The sequence below is a fragment of the Borostomias antarcticus genome, assembly GCF_949987555.1.
Source record: "Borostomias antarcticus genome assembly, chromosome: 8".
In the NCBI taxonomy this organism is placed as follows: Eukaryota; Metazoa; Chordata; class Actinopteri; order Stomiiformes; family Stomiidae; genus Borostomias; species Borostomias antarcticus.
In genome coordinates this window covers 26,789,948-26,806,939 of record NC_140241.1, presented here as the reverse complement: position 1 = coordinate 26,806,939, position 16,992 = coordinate 26,789,948, and the positions used below count along the sequence as shown (strand labels likewise).

Sequence of the window (16,992 nt, the reverse complement as noted above, 5' to 3'; positions counted from 1 at the left end):
CTATAGAAGCTGCACCACAAAAAAAAAAAAACCTACATCAAATGTCTTCTGGTAAATGTCCATTTCCTGAAGAACATGGTTGGTTCACCATAGTGGAGCGTGACTGTGTCCCTCTGTTCCTCTTGGTGGCTAGTTCATGTCTCCTCATACGTCTTGCTTTTATGAAGCACTGGAGTCCTCTGTAAACGCAGCAGAGATCCTCTGCCTCAGTCCTGCCATGGAGATCAAGATGGCCTCCTGTGGACAGACACACAAGTGGATTTGTACAGCAGGACGGAACAGACACACCGGACTTAGCTCACGTTAAGACAAACTGATTACTCTGCTACAGATCCCTGTCTGAGAGTCTTTAAAAGTAGTCTTACTTGACCTGATTGGCACAATAATAATTGGTTTATCTCCGATGTCTGAGACTACTCAGACTGCCCAGCCCCACCTCTGTGCGAATGGTCCTGCTGCCCTGGGAGGGGCAGGTGTTGAGGTAGAGGTCAAACAACACGCTGGGATCAGTCACATCCAGGTTCTCGTCAGTATCCACACTGGCCTCCAAGCCCTGCAGGCCTCCAAACACCACCAACAAGTGCCTGACAGACAGACGGACAGACAGAGAAGAGTTAGGCAACAGCATTACTACCAAGTGTTGACTTTCGTTGTCCTTTATTATTGTCCTTATTCAGCTCTGCGTTGTTTTGATTTCAATAAAAGACGGCCCCCAATCTCTCACAATACCACAGTCCAGTGTCCCTTTTCCAGGTGTATTCCAAATGAATCTCTCCAACACGGGATTTGACTGACAATCAAAAGCTGTTTTATTACAGAAGGTTATAGCATACAAAAGACGATGGCATATAGTCTAGTGTTCAGCTGACCTGTCTGTATGGCTGTCTGGCCCAAATCAGAGCATCTGAGCTCGAGCACGGTTCTTATGGTTCGGGGGCGTTTCACCCCCCCGGACTGGACCCTCATGTGGCTTCTGGTCTTGTGGGGTCAAGATAACCTAAGCTGCCTCGGCGCCCAGCTCTAACTCTAACCACAACAATTGCGGTTGTCCACAGAATGTACCAACCCTGGAATGCCACCCTTATCTCATAAGTCTAGGGAAGGGAGCCACAGTTTCTTACAGAAACTCCAGCTACAGCCACACTCAGGTGTCAATCATCATAATTAGAAACAGCTAACAGGATCAGGTTAAATCAGGTTAAACCACGACATTTCTCTGAAAATACAGCTATTTTCCTCACAAGTAATATGTATAGTATTGACCATTTCATGTTCATATTCAAAACAATAAATGGTAAATGGACTGCCCTTACATAGCGCTTTTATCCAAAGCGCTTTACACTGGCCTCTCATTCACCCATTCACACACACATTCATACACCAACGGCAGCAGCTGTCATGCAAAGTTCTGGCCTGCTCATTGGGAGCAATGTGGGGTTCAGTGTCTTGCCCAAGGACACTGAACATGTGGACAGGAGGAGCCGGGATTCGAACCGCCGACTCTACGGTCAATGGACGACCCGCTCTACCTCCTGAGCCCCAACTGCAATAACACCACAGTTAGAGTGTAGTTCACTTGGACCAAGAAGTTGTTGTCCTAGTGACCGAAGGTTCCATGGGTTCCACTGAAAGGGTCTATACAGTGTGGTCACTGGACAGGGCCTGTGTGTGTTTTAGTGAACTCACTTGAAGGGTTTGATAGAAGCTTGGTCAATACTGCTTCCTTTCTCTGACGTGCCTATGGTCAGGTCATAGCCCTGTTTGTATGGACACTCGGTGAAGACGTTACCTGTAAACACATACAACACACTGTGGTTATCGAGACCGATCTGGTAGCAATGAACAGTTTTGATGATGAGAGTGAGAGTGAGTAGTGTGTGTAGTATACATACTGAGTCAGTAGTGTGCGTGTGTAGTATACGTACTGAGACCAGACGCCAGGCGGACACTGTAGCCCCAGTACAGACCTCCCGCTGTGCGTGGTACGTGAGGAGCCACCACCACCCCTTTGTATAATCGACTCTCTGTGGAAACACACACAAGCGTATGCACACACATACATATACGCACACACGCACACACACAGATATTAACAGACCTACCAACCTTGAAGAAAGTCTTAGAGTACCACCCATTAATCGGGGTCTGGGGGTCCTCCCACGGAAGCATTCCTTCCTTACAAAATTTTGAGCATCAAACTAGGGATGGGATGATACACTCAGCGCACAATACGATGCACTTCACAATACAGGGTTCATGATATACAGTCATGATACGATAAAACAAGATGATAAAGTGTGACTGAGTAAACTACTGAGTAAACTAAAATGCATATTGTGTGAGTGCTCTATAGCATTGGGGCATCATATTGCCTTTTCAGCGTAGTAAGGAATGAACTAGAGCAGGGGTGTCAAACTCTGGCCCGCGGGCCAACTTTGGCCCGCAGTGTAATTATATTTGGCCCGCGAGGCAATACCAAATGACTACTAGAGCTGGCCCGCCAGTATTATACAGCGCATTCACCGCTAATACTACAAATCCCATAATGCTCTGCTGTTGTTTTGGCGCGTCAATCAAGACAGGACCCAGAAACGCCCTCTCTTCTGTGACAGTAGTCATAGCAATCTCATACTACAACTGTAACCGTGTTACCCCTTCTTAAAAATGGCGAAAAGAAAGGCAGAAAACAGAAGGTTTACGTTATGTAACGTCTCACTGTGATAGAGACACCTGTGTTGACCTAGCTGGCCGCTGTGTTTGCTCTGTTCCTGTTCATTCAATCCTGTCTGTCTTCTTGCCGGCCTGTCTGTCTGTCTGCCTGTCTGTCTGTCTGTCTGTCTGCCTGGCTGTCTGCCTGTCTGTCTGTCTGCATGCCGGCTGTCTGTCTGTCTGTCTGCCTGGCTGTCTGTCTGCATGCCGGCTGTCTGTCTGTCTGCCTGGCTGTAGGACAGTCAGGGTTTTACAAGCTTCTCTACCGAGCAGATGGAGCACCAACACTTGTGTCTGAGGGCGTATTCACATATGTTAGTGCACACCATTGATGCGCACCAAAAGCGAAAGTGATAAGTGCATATTCAATGTTAAAGCAAAACTTGTTTGGGTCCATATTAAAATTTTAATTTGTTCAATGTTGGCCCGCGACTTTGTTCAAGTTTTAATTTTTGGCCCACTGTGTATTTGAGTTTGACACCCCTGAACTAGAGTGACGCAACCTAGGTTTATCACAGAGGGAGGTGTGGATGGCATTGCCTATGCACAGTTTTTAACCAGTGTGTTGCCCTGTCTCAAAAATCACCAATTAAGCTAGCACTACTTGTGCCTGGCTCGTTGATAAAACTGGCAATTAATACAATGTGTGTAATGCAAAATAATTTACTAAGATAAAGCCTCATTGGATAAATACCGTAGACAAGTCACTGTCTAACTTGTTACGTTATGAAATGCTACACTACTCCATCATCTGCGAAAGAGAAGTGACGAGAAGACGGAGTGAGAGAGAGAGAGAGAGAGAGAGAGGAAGTGGGCTATGTGGACACTGCAGCGTGAGTGTGTGTGTCAACTGGCTGTCGGAGAGAAGAGAGCGAGAAAACGCAGCTTCGAAACCGGTTCAGTTTTAGATTTTTCTCGATCCGTTGTTGCAGCCCTGGCCAACTATGAAAAGTCAAGTTTTTACCATATTTTCCATGACTGGTGAACAAGCAAGTTACTGTGTAGCTTACAAATACATACGTCATGTTAACTTGGCTAACACAATTCACAATCTCAACTTTCCACATCCCCCCCGAGATGTTTCCCCCCACTCTACCTTTACAAATGAGTTCAAAACGGCCAGAGTGAGGAGGGTGAACGACACGGTTAAAATCAAGGTCAATTCCAGGAGCTGCTGTCATAAATTACTCTTGTTACTGTCGATCTGCAGAGCGGAAACTGCCTCTTGAAATGACATCAATCATCCCCGCTTGTGAATATGATTGATCGAACATGATTGATCTAACGAGGTGGGTGAAGGAAGTGGGAACCAAACCAGCGCTGATTGGCCTTTGCGCTATGATCTTTTTTTGAGTGACAAATTGCAGTCAAAATGAGTACCTGCTACACAAAATGCGTACATGTTGGCAGGTCTGCATTAAGCTTCTGTGTTCCACAGCTGCACGTAGAGTATTACTGATATTAACTTGTAGAAGAAGTTGTTTACCTTTATTCTGGGTCTTGTTCAGGTGGACCGTGACTCGCAGACCAGCCTGTAGCTGCTTATCAATCTGCACCTCCTACAGAGACACACAGACATCAGGTTCATTTATCAAGACACTTCTCCTTTGATAACTCTTGATATAGTATAGTATGGCACAGTAGTTCTTCTTAACAGTCGTAGCAGACAGAGCTCAAATAGTATTAAACAAATACTTTTGCGCTATGCTTGAGTCTGCCTGGAGTGTCAGGTGGGTGAGGTTTGCTCATAGATTCCATTGTTTCGGGTAAGATCATTCAAGCATACCGGTAGATTTTTAGAGCAGTATTTTGACCCAGGTCTGGTGTATGGTAGCCTGTATGACAATGTACTGATGACACACTAAGCATAGTAAAGGTATTGTCCATGGGTACATGCCCACCTTCCTCATTCCACAGTTGACAAAGGAGCCTTTCCCTGGTTTGCTGGGCCTGTCCACGACCACCCCTTCCCGGTACTCCGACTGTTCGTCTATCCTCATGTGGTGAGGACAGTCCAGAGGGTTAAGCAAGCCTGAAGACACACCGCCAACATGCGGGTCAGAGACAGGTCTCAGGGGAGGATACCAGACACAATACCGAGACATGTATTAATGCTGGTAAATATACAGGAGAAGCTGTAGCTCAACTCACCGGCATACTGTAGATCCTGGTGCTTAGGGAAAAAGGATTTACGTAGATACCTTGTGGACAGACGAGAGAGGGTCGTTAAAAACCATTCTCAGAGACAGTGGGCTCTGTGTTTATTTGGCTGGTGGGATTCTACTTACTGTGGACATTCCAAGAACTGGAGGATTCTAGCGAGCTGAATGCAGGCCTGGCCCTTCTTCCCAACACCTCTGAATTCTCCTTCCACACTCCTGGGAGACAGTAACACCAGCATTGCTTTACAGTCAGGCTGTCAATGTCACCTCTAACAGTTATATCACTCCCAACAGAGATCGGGTAGGAACGGGGAGCTTACTTGACATCCTCCCCATATTCGTCAAACACAACGATCTCATCAACACAGAACACGCCACAGGCTCTGGCGATCTGTCCAGCCAGGTAGGTGCGGAGTTCTGGTGACTGTGCATTGTCCATGACAGAACCAGGCAGAGCTACAGTCACTGTGTACGGCCGTCCTGGAAATTAGACACAATAGAATTTTACAGTCAAAGATTATAGATGATATACTATTCGTTTTGTTTGTATAACTTAGTAAGTTAGCCAGACCTGTGTTCTTTTTATAATGTGAATGTTTTTGTAGAGAAACTATACCTGTGGTCTCTGTCTGGTTCTGTCTCAGCGCTGCCTCCTTGGCCTCCTCCTCGTCCTGCTTGTGCTTCTCCAGCTGTTGGATCAACTTTGACTCCTTGATCTTCTTCTTAATCTCCTTACCTGTCATTCAGGACAGAGCGGTGCGCTTATTGATTTACAACCAGAGTGACAAGCGCATGCTAACTGGCTTGAGTACTGTCATCGTGTTGACTTGCATACTAACTACATAGCACCTTCTTAGAAGCTGAGATGTAGTGAATACTGTTCTACACCTACTGCCAGATGAACTGACAGAGGGACAGGGTCAGACCAGGTGCCAAGTGATGAAGTCCTCTATCGCCAAGAGCGATGACAATAGGAGCATATTATATAATTAGTTATTATTTGAGAGTAGCATCAGATAAAAGTATTTTGATCATACCACTGATCAATCTGTCAAAACACAAGGGATATACGACATCAATGCTGACTAGCTAGCTGTGGCATACTCACGTTCTGCTTTCCATTTTTTCCATTCTACTTTCTCCCCGCCCTGTAACAAACAAATACGTAAATACACTCTTACTTGCGAAGTCAACAAATATTATGTTGAAATACAGTGGCTGAATTCACAGTAAACACACCTCAGAGGGGACAAGTTTGGGATTTTGAGAAGCATTGCTTTCAGACATCTCTCCACTCTCCGCGTAACATGTGAAAACAAGCGCATATATTACTTCCGGGTCGAATGTTCCACTTCAATATAAAAGTCCCCTACCCTAATGATACTCTACTGCGGATTACATTCAAACACCAACAAATTAAAGGCTGCTTGCAATCTTTATTTCACATGGATTACAGTACAGTCTCATTGTGCAACGATCTTATTTCACTGGGACCATTCATCGTGGAAACTACAGACCATCAGTTTATATCGCAAAAATCAACAGAGGTTGGAAATGGTGAGATAATTGATCACACTTGAAGATTTGAGGATAGCACAGAGCTGATCAATTCGAGGATAGCACAGAGCTGATCTATAAATGATATAACATTAAAAAAATGGGCTAAAATTATGCATGAGGACGGATTTGTTAAATTAAATAATTTAATTCAATGCCAGGAGTGTGAGAGGAGGACATTATCCTCCCTTTAAATCACAGCAAGGACAAACTGTACAGCCACTGTCCTGTATAATCTAAGGCGACTGAACAACTTAGTGGAGACTAACCCACACACAGAGGGTTGAATGTGGCTCGGTTCAGTTCTGATCAGAACAGACCTAAGCTTCCTTATGGTCTGTTATCTAGCTAGGCAACAGTGCAAGGCTGGGTAGAGCCAGTCAAAGCAGGGAGTCTGAGTGGAAGCTGTTCATTGGCATTTCACTTCCCATCACTCCACTTCCTCAAAATGTCCTCAGCAGCATTCAGGGTTGAGTCCTCCTGTTGGAGGAACAGGGCCGGCAGGTGAATGAGAGCGAGAGTGAGGGAAAGAGACTACGCGCACAGCAAACCTGTATACTCATCAATATCACAATATAAATAAAAAAAACAACTAAGCATCTTTCGTTAAAAAGCACTGTGTGTTGTGTTGATTAGCATTTACATTTCAAACATGTTTACCTTGACAAAGCAGAACCTGATGTAGTTTTCAAATAGTTTACGATGTTCAGGGCTGTAGAAAGCTGAGACTGGGATTGTAGCCAAACCCTGTATCAACAGACAAAGCATACCATTAGATGTTTACCTCCGCCCCAGCGACAGCACAGGGCGAGAGGTAATGTTTTCGGTGGCGTGTGTACGTCCGTCCGTTCGTCTGTCAGCAGGATTACGCAAAAACTACCACACCGCTACCAAACTCGGTGGGGGGGTGAAGAATGGTCCACCTTAGAACCCATTAAATTTTGGAGCGGATCCAAATTACAGGGCGGGTCCATGAGCTGCCCAAACATGGCTGGCCCTTCACCTCCATTCATTCTTTAGACCAGATTTACACTAAAACTACCTGATTTTTCATGAAACTCGGTGGAAGTGTATAGAATAGGCCAATTCAGAACCCATTCAATTTTGGCGCACACAGAGCCACAAAATGCATTCAGGGGTGGAGGTCTGTGCTCTCTGAGCACCATTTCTAGTTCTTTTTGTCTTGACTAGACCCTACACCACTCTCCTCTCCTTACCTTCTCTTTAATCAGCCATTTCACAAATCTGTAGTCGTAAGGCTCATCTTGAATACTGGGGTCGTTCAAGTCAACCTCTGTAAAAACATAGATACAGAAAAAAACCTCTTAAAAAGCCAAATCATAGGACAATTTGTGATACTCATAAATTAATTACTTGTTCATGTAGTGTTTTAATATGTAAATGCATGTTTTCATCGTATTGCATGAATGCATGTTCTATTGCATCATTTGTATTGTATTGTTGTATGTATATGGGACTGGAGATGGAAAATAGCAAAAGCTATAATCTAGTACAATGCATCTTCTCTCTAAGGAGACTAATGTATTTGTATGTTGTCCCTGAAATACACTTCTAAATAAATAAAATATGGATGGTGGATAGTGATAGATATGCCGAGCATCTCTTGCACAGACAGAAACACGTTAAACACATCTACAATCCCAGTACAAACAGGGTTGAAACACTGAGCCACTCACTGACAGAGGAGATGTCTGCGATCATGAAGTACCCTCCCTCTGGCAGGATGGGCTGCAGCCCCACACTCTCCAGACACGAGGCCAGTTTCCTGCGCTTGTGGTGCAGCCTCGCAGGCAGCTGCTGGAAGTAGCTCTCAGGAGTCCCAAACTGCTCGTACTCCTTCTGGAAACCCTGGGCCACAGCCTCCTGGAGAGACAGAGAGTATCAGAGTCAGCAGGCCAGTCTAAAATTCACCTCACAGGGTTCATCCCTGTCGAATGATAGTATATGTTTCTTATTGGATATGTGTTGCTTTTTCAGGTAACAATTGCCTTGTCCCAAATCAACCCCGAGAACCTCCTCGGAGTTATATGGTCCAGTAATAGTTCCAACCTGCCCTTTGATTGTCATTACATGTTATATCAGCATTACAACAAATGTTATAACAGTGTCATAACATATACAGTATTACATAACATATACATGTACTACTACAGTGCTCATTAATTATTACATAAATACATCTCTCAGTGCTCTTGGACATATATATACTAAATCAGTCATTTAACCTGTGCAGCTGTGGGGCAGTGGTACACAGAGTTCTGATGGACCGTCCTCAGATGCTTCAGGATATGGGCAGAACCAATGGCCCAGCCCACCTGAAACACAGTTCACACTCACTACATACAGCAGGAATCAGGAATGTTCCAAATGAACGACATCCTAATAGAGGTTATCTTCAGGTCTCAGCGGATTACCTTCCACCCTGTCGCACTAAAGGTCTTTCCAGCACTCCCTATGGTGACTGTCCGCTCCCACATCCCAGGCAGACTGGCTAAAATGGAAACACAATCAAACGGGTCAAATGAATCAGATTGAAGTCAGTGTAAGCTGTCCCCCACAACAACATATTCACCCATTGATCTTGATCATGAAGTAAATAATCACAACACTGTTTATGATATCTAAGCGTTGTTCCTGTTTCCGTTATCTCACCTATCTTGACGTGCTTGGCTCCATCGTACGTCAGCCACTCGTACACCTCGTCACTGATGCATACCACATCGTGCTTAATACACAGGTCTGCTATCACCTGCAGCTCCTCTCTCGTATACACCTGTGGGTAGACTGTCATTAGCAACAACAACAATGAATATTATTTATACTGTGAGATATGTGAGGTGAGAGTGGTCAATGGGATGATTGAGGTGAGAGAGGTCAGCTTTATATCTCCCTTGAAATGAATAGTAAATGATGAAAGATGTGCATTAGTTACACACAGGCCAATCTAGCCATACAGAAACCACAACTATTCATGTCGTACCTTGCCGAGAGGGTTGTTGGGAGTGTTGATGACGATGGCTTTGGTGCGTGGAGTGAATTTACTGGCCAGCTCCTCAGGGACCAGCACCCAGTCTTCACTGGACGGGACCTTGCCCACCTCTCCTTTCTAGTTTCACACAAACACAGAGGTCAGCATTCTATGAGTTCTGCAAGACAAGTTAATTTAATTGTATACACACTCTCAAAATCTGACCACGAGGGAAAATGTTATGACAGCCATATATAAACGAAGCCTCTATAGGTATCATCTATATGAAAAAGAAACGCGTGACGCCAACTCACAGGTCTCAGTGGAACATACACAGCCTTTCCCCCTGTCATCTTCACCATGGGCTGGTAGCAGTCAAAGAAGGGCTCAATGATGATCACCTGAAGGACAGGGGAGGAGATATATATTTTTTAGATGATGGACTAATGATCACAAATCATTTGGGATTATTACATTACGCTTGCGTCACCATACCTCCAACTAGTCAATTGTATCAGATTATGGACATGACAGACCATATTGTGAGACCATCTCAATGACTGGAATGTGGTGACGCCTGATAATTGACATCATTCTTTTAATTTCTGCTGTTTTTTCATATTGCCACATTCGTTTTTCCATCTATTATTGAATTGTGTTTTCATATTATTTTGATAATTGATAAGTATAAATTCAATAAATATTATTAACCTTTGATTATGTACTAGCGTCATCACATGATCTTTAGGTCACTTGATTGAGTCAAGACCTCCTTCAGACTGAGATTGATAAATTAGACTATTGATAAAGGTTATCTGTTTCCCTGTACAGAACAGGGTGGTGCCGCATACGAATTGATTTAATGTATTAAATCCATATTCCTTCATATTTGTGATAACCGGGGTATAATCATAAATTATACCTAGTCATAGTCATATTTCCATAGTTCTAACCCTTAGACTGCTACCCAATTGTTAGGTAGTTACTTACGTGTTAACTAGTGAACAATGGTTATAGCCCCTTGACCAGTCTGACTGGTGAGACTACTCCTGAAGTGCTGTTCTTTTACCTCATCTTCCTCGTCAACCAGTGCCTGGAAGGTGCAGAAGAGAGCCTGGTAGGCGCCCACTGTCACCAGGATGTCCTCCATGGCGTCCACCTCCAGCCCCATGATCCTGCCAAAGAACTTGGCTAGAATCTTCACCAAAGGAGGATGACCCTGAGGGGCGAAGAGGCAAACAAACTAATTTCCCTATTCTACACCCCCCCCCCTCCCACACACACACACACACACATTCTCTCTTTCTCTTCTTGTATCTTTCCCTCTCTCTCACACTCAACACGTTTTGGTGAGAATGTCTCCACTTACAAAGGCTCGGGTGTACTGATGCATGGGGCATCCTCCGCTCACTGCCTTGCAGAACGCCTCCTGGATGTAGCTGGGAGGGGAGAAGTCTGGGAAGCCCTGTCCGAGGTTTACTGCCTTGTATTCGGCGGCGAGTTGTGTAAACTCAACCCTGTAAATGATCAACGATTCAAAGCACCACTGAAATTGCCGTGGAAGCAAAGTATCACCTTTAGGTTAAACGCAGTTTGAAATTCAGAAATATAGGCTACCTACCAAATATTTTTGTCGATACCCTCGATTCTGCGCGCATGAAGACGGCGTGACATTATAAACTGAAGTGAAAGCTAGAGAAATAAGACTTTTGAGGCAGTGGGTAAATATAATGCAAAGTTGATGTTTTTAACTGGGGTAATATTGCAATGCCATTATAACAAACCTTACCTTGTGATTTTGATTTGTAATGATTTCTCTCTGATAATTTACGACTTTTGCTGCTACTCTTCTTAGCATGCCAGTGATCAAGGATCTTCCAAGGATCACCTTGAAACGATCGACAATATTTGAGCATAGAGAAGGCTAAACGCCGTAATATTTGCACTCAATACATGTATTAGGCATAGTCACGTTAACTTATGCAAAGCAGCCTAATCAGTTTGACAAGAACGGAGAGGCTGCGTGCAATCTGCCAAAGAGGTAGCTATACATTCTACTAAAACAAACGGCTTTCAAAATTAATATTAGGCTATATACATTTTAGATGTGCTGCTTTGATTTCTCTTTAGTACATTTTACCATAAAAACAGCAAGATTTGTGTAGTTCCTCTCATTCGTGTGCAACCTTTGTGAAGTTCCTCTCATTCGTGTCCAACTCTCAGCTGGGCAAGACGTCACACGATCACTCCCCCTTGATCACCCTTGTTTTTATCACTTCCTGTAGAGGCGGGACCACCCGGCCGTGTAAAGATCCTAGCGAGATGTAGGACTATTTATCAAGTTTCTTTATTAGTTGGCTATCCAAGAGTAGATTTGTGATGACACATCAGCTGGAATTAAATTGAATGAAATGGACACTGACATCATTCCAAAATAATCTACAATCCTAAAACCACAATAATAAAAAACATCATGTTTATAATTCATAGAAAATATTTGGGAAATCCCATTTTATTGGGTTCAGTCAGACTGTACGTCATCAAGTCTAAATTCTGAACGGACTGAAACTTATGCCAGCCATGTGAAATAATTAATGAAGTTCAGAATAATGTCCACAATGTACAGTCTGCTTTCCAAAACCCTCAGCTTGACCGTGCCTCCCCTGTCATTCCTGCCTTCCTTCTCTCACAATTCCTCCCCCCTCTACACCGCAGCCTTCTTCAGATCCTCCGGCAGCACTCGGCCCTTCTTCCGTGCCCTGCTCTTCTTCTTCTCCACCCTGCCCTTCTTCTGTTTCAAGAGGTTCCTCCGTCTCTTGTCCTGCCGGTTCTGCATCTTCTCCACGACGTTCTGGCTGCGCTCCGTCCACTTCTTCTTCCTCTGAGAGCGCATCTTCTCCTTCCTCTTCAGAGAGGCCCTCAGCAGGTCCTCGTTGTCTTTGATCTTGAGGCCCTCGGCCTTGTAGAGCACGTTGGTCCACTTCATCTTCTCCTCCAGCACCTTGGCCTTCTCCTCGTTGGTCTCCCTCAGGTCCTCCAGCTTGGCCTTCCTCGCCTCCACGCGGCCCAGCAGCTGCTTGTAGTTCTTCCCGACCAGCGGCGTCAGGTTCCCCTTCACGTTCTTCTTCTTCTCCTTCTTCTTCTGCATCTTGTCAACAAAGCCCTCCTCCACCGTCTCCACCTTATAAGAGTTTTAAAACATTTTAGTGTTGTCACCTAATTTCTAAATAAATCAAATCAAACTTTATTTGCATAGCACATTTCACACAGAGGCAATACAATGTTCTTTAATTAAATGTACTTTAAGTTAGTTTAATTTACATATATGAATTGATCCAATAAACATATTCCACATGTGCTTCAATAAATTTGATTATTATTGTGCTTATGTTAATTTTTTAATTCATGAAATAAAAAACAATAACCAAGTCGCACCTTGTTGAAGATGATGGCCGTCTCATTCCTCTTGCCTGCGACTGGAACAGCAGCGGCAGGTGCTTCTTCCTGTTTTATCTCCAGGGCCAGTTCCACACCAGCTTCCTCCGCCAGTTTCTTCCGACGGAATTCCTTCCTCTTCCTCTTCTTGCGTTCTCTCTCCACCTTCCGCTTGGCCCGCTTGGCCTGGACCGCCTCGGAGGACGGGTCCTTGGGGGTTCCCTAGAGGTGGGAGCACATGGAATTTGATTAGTTATATACAGAATGACAGAGTTGTGATACAGAGCTGCTGATCTCATCTCAGAATGTGAACAACCTCGGCCCCCTGAGAATACGTACCTGTCCTCGTGACTCCTCAATCTTCTCATGGAGCCTCTGGCGTAGTACATCTACTGTGGAGAATTTAGCCACGGTCTTTCCACCTGGAGGGTGTAAAGTTGAATTGAGTGTAGAAAAAATGAAGTCGTGTCGCAGTAACTTGTGTGAAGAACACACCGTCAATGGAGTAAATGAAAAACATTACCTTTCGGCTTCTCAGTAGCTGTCCTGTTTACAACTGTAGGTTTGGAGTCATTCTGTTGTGTAGTCCCAGGTACTTTCGGTACTGGCCCGGCTGAAGGCTTCTGAGGAGGCTTAGGTGTTGGCTTCTGGATTGTCTTGTTGTTCACGCTGAAGTTCTTCCCCTGAATCTGGGTCTGTGGTTTACCCCTGTTCTTCTTCTTCTTGGGACCAGCATCACCCCCACTTCGAAAAGGAACTATAATAGAGCAATAACTGTCAGCTTAGTGCAAGAAGTAAACAGGAAGAAGTCAAAGTATTTCTCTGATTTCCAAAGATCATCATCAAAGCCTCACTTCAGTTACAGCTTATAGGACGGACATGCTCCAAAAACAAACGCCCGCCAGTACTCACCAAATGGCCTTTCTCTTCGTTCTTTGACCTGTTGACACACTTTGCTAGCTAATTTCTGGATATACGAGTCCTTGGACAGAAGACTTGCCATTTCGAAAAGACTACTTGAGCTAGCTAACTGCCAGCAGTCAGGTAGCTAAAGTTAGCTAGCTAGCTGAAGCACCTAGCTAGATAGCACTACTAGCTAGTATATGCTAGCTACAAAGCTAACGCCAACCTAAATACAAACTCTCAAGCTACATGAAGCAAAGCAAATAAACAGCATCCGTAGCGGTAACTTAATACAAATTTTTACACCAAAATTATGTAATCTTTCAATGATAAACTAGCAACACATTTAACGTTAGAAAGCATGATAAGTTCCTTGCTTGCAGAATGCACGTGTGAATACAGAATGGGCGTGGTTTAGAGGTCAGCTTGACAGGATGGAGTTACCTCCAACATAGTCCCCCTTGTGTGCATGCAATATGTCAGTTATGTAGTCGGACAAACGTGTGTATTTTATGTCATTCCTGTAACAATGAGCAGTCTAAAATTCATTCTCGCGTGTTCTACGAAGACCCTAAAGATAATCAAAAACAATGTAAGCCGTGCGTCAATTTACTGCTCTAGCAGATAAATCAAATCGCCAATTCAAAACAATGCATTTTTCTTTCTACAGGTACCTGCCATTTACTTCAAAAGGACTCTCTTCAAACGTACAGATGGTAAAATAGATGTACACAACTTCAGAATACTATAAAATCTATTTGATAGTAAATATTGAATGATATTGTACTGTAGACTAAATTTGTTGCCACTACTCTAGCAAGTTGCATCGTTTTGAAGGTAGACATGGCTCATTCTCATTACCTGCATGTTTTCAGGGAAATATATCCATGCAAGCAGACAGTCGAGCGCTACAGCTGCCAGTAGGGAGAAAGGAGAGGATTCCTTCCTCAAATGGTTTCTGCTCCTCATCCCTGCCACCACGTTTGGGCTGGGCACATGGCAGGTCTGATCTATTCCTAGTCGACTTACCTCTAGATTTAACAAAAGGGATGATGCCTCTCAAAGATGTTGATTCTCATCTAGGTGAGACGGCGACAGTGGAAGATGCAACTGATTGCAGAACTGAGGAGCCTTACCTCTGCTGAGCCCATCCCCCTTCCTGCTGAGTCAGTTTTAGTCTGAAACACACACACATACACACACACACACACACACAAACACTCACTTACTGACACACAATAATGAAAGCATGCATGTCCCTGCACTTCTCTGTGTTTTCCTGCAGTATGCCTCACTTGCAGTGTCTTATGTCCCTCTTGTCATGTGCTTCTCTACTCCCCCAGTCCTCTAGAGATGAACGACCTGGAGTACCGGAGGGTGAAGGTGCACGGTCACTTCGACCACTCCCAGGAAATGTACATCTTGCCTCGCTCTCCTGTCGACCCAGAGAAGGAGGCCAGGGAGGCGGGCACTATGTCATCCAGCGGAGAGACCGGCGCCAATGTCGTCACCCCGTTCTACTGCACTGACCTGGGGTAGGTAGCACCACTGTATGGTCCTCCCATTATCACAAATTATTTGCTCCTTTTCTAATCATTACTTATGTAGTACATTAGTTACTTATGCCGACGGATGCTATTGGGGCGGACTGAACTGTAGTATGGCCCGTAGTATGGCCTTAACTAGTGTTACTCTGTCGTCATCCAATGGTCTTCATAGAAAAAAAGAGGTCTTATGCAGGGCTTCATGTTCTCCACAATTCTATCCCACAGGATCACGATCCTTGTCAACAGAGGGTATGTTCCCAGGAAGAAGATCCAACCAGAGACCAGGATGAAGGGACAGGTAGAAACTGACCCTCTCAATGTGACTTTCATACACTCACAACATCTATTAGATACATTCCCCCCACCAATTCATTAAAAATTAGAATATTCAGTCAAATGTTACTTATGGATGACTAGCCATGACTGCCATTGTTTGCCCTCCAGGTGAATGATGACGTAGAGGTGGTTGGGGTGGTCAGGCTGACGGAAGTCCGTAAGCCCTTTGTACCTCAAAACGATGTGGAGAGGAACCACTGGCATTACCGGGATCTGGAGGTCATGTCCAGAGTTACGGGGGCAGAACCCATCTTCATCGATGCTGACCTGGGTAGGGCACTCAGTGTTACCCAATCAGCCATGACATTATATTACATTACTCTTAAATTTGAGTGAATGCACTCAAGAATTGATGTGGCAGTCAGAACTAAATGTGATTGAAATTCCCAGTGAGGAGCAATGTGGATCAAGTTCAAAGCTTATGTGGCCGAGGCACTTTTTCTGTACTGAATGTACTTGATGTAATTTCTGTGGCGCGTTCTCTCCCAGCGAGCACCATCCCTGGTGGACCAATAGGAGGACAGACGCGAGTCACCCTGAGGAACGAACATATGCAGTACATTATGACATGGTACGTAGGATCCATCGATGATCATTGCTTACAACGTCACTACTTCTACCTGGAGCTTGTTCTAAGATTTTACTCTAGGTTGGGCAGTCGATGGGCTGTTTTGAAGCTGATATTATATTAATATATTATACATTACTCATAATTTAATTGGCAACATGGAATTTGTGGTGGGTAACATGCCGCCCTGCACCCCCAGCTCTGCCTCTACCCAGTTCTGATAGGCCCTCACAGAATGTCATGTTGTGCTTGATGTGAACGCTACTGCAGTGACTTCTCTCTTCCCTGCAGGTATGGCCTCTGCACAGCTACCTCTTACATGTGGTACGCCAAGTTCATCAAAAGGATTAAGTTATAAATTCCCCAAAATGTGTAGTATTTATGGATATACTCAAAGTCCTTAGCAAAAGGCTATTGTGAATTTGGATTGATTATGGACCTTTCATTACACCTGGTAGATGTGACCACAAGATGGGAGTGTGTTTCCGTTTCGCTGCAACACTCACCCCCCTTAAAAAATGTAAATAGTGGATTTCAAAGTATACTCAAAAACATTAAGGGAACATCTAAATCATAATCTCAGATCTCGAACAATGACGCAAGAACAGTCAATGGAAACAAATCATTTACCCATTGAGGGCTGGATGCGATTGTGTTCCCTTAATTTTTAATTGAGCAATATATATTATTCACCCATGTAATAAACATCATGATTGAAACATGCGATTTATTTATATCTCAGGTTATAAAGTCTTTATCATGCATGTTTTGTGAGCCTGTTGTAGC

The 16,992-nt window shown here is 44.2% G+C and overlaps 3 protein-coding genes across 3 annotated transcripts; 1 reads left to right on the top strand and 2 right to left on the bottom strand.

Moving 5' to 3' along the window:
- Positions 1-84: 84 nt before the first annotated feature.
- kyat1 (kynurenine aminotransferase 1) lies at positions 85-11,622 on the bottom strand. Its single transcript, XM_084442565.1, has 26 exons — positions 11,558-11,622; positions 11,207-11,305; positions 11,039-11,109; positions 10,787-10,934; positions 10,487-10,636; positions 9,732-9,818; positions 9,430-9,555; positions 9,102-9,222; positions 8,864-8,940; positions 8,675-8,764; positions 8,126-8,312; positions 7,646-7,722; positions 7,089-7,175; positions 6,853-6,908; positions 6,111-6,222; positions 5,980-6,019; positions 5,488-5,607; positions 5,192-5,351; positions 4,998-5,087; positions 4,861-4,910; positions 4,611-4,741; positions 4,196-4,268; positions 1,926-2,024; positions 1,687-1,789; positions 437-584; positions 85-237 (listed from the first exon to the last, which is right to left on the bottom strand). The coding sequence occupies exons 1-26, from the start codon at positions 11,558-11,560 to the stop codon at positions 160-162; spliced, it is 2,583 nt and encodes an 860-aa protein (XP_084298691.1). The 5' UTR covers positions 11,561-11,622; the 3' UTR covers positions 85-159.
- A 218-nt stretch (positions 11,623-11,840) lies between these two features.
- Positions 11,841-13,890, bottom strand: surf6 (surfeit 6). Its single transcript, XM_084442280.1, has 5 exons — positions 13,765-13,890; positions 13,376-13,609; positions 13,192-13,274; positions 12,853-13,074; positions 11,841-12,598 (listed from the first exon to the last, which is right to left on the bottom strand). Exons 1-5 carry the CDS (start codon positions 13,853-13,855, stop codon positions 12,122-12,124), a joined length of 1,107 nt encoding a protein of 368 aa, XP_084298406.1. The 5' UTR covers positions 13,856-13,890; the 3' UTR covers positions 11,841-12,121.
- A 334-nt stretch (positions 13,891-14,224) lies between these two features.
- surf1 (SURF1 cytochrome c oxidase assembly factor) lies at positions 14,225-16,832 on the top strand (the record flags this gene model as incomplete). The annotated part of the gene is made up of 9 exons (XM_084442283.1): positions 14,225-14,347; positions 14,426-14,471; positions 14,631-14,758; positions 14,839-14,921; positions 15,099-15,290; positions 15,528-15,600; positions 15,747-15,909; positions 16,128-16,209; positions 16,498-16,832. 9 exons carry the CDS (start codon positions 14,225-14,227, stop codon positions 16,562-16,564), a joined length of 957 nt encoding a protein of 318 aa, XP_084298409.1. The 3' UTR covers positions 16,565-16,832.
- Between the last annotated feature and the right edge of the window lie 160 nt (positions 16,833-16,992).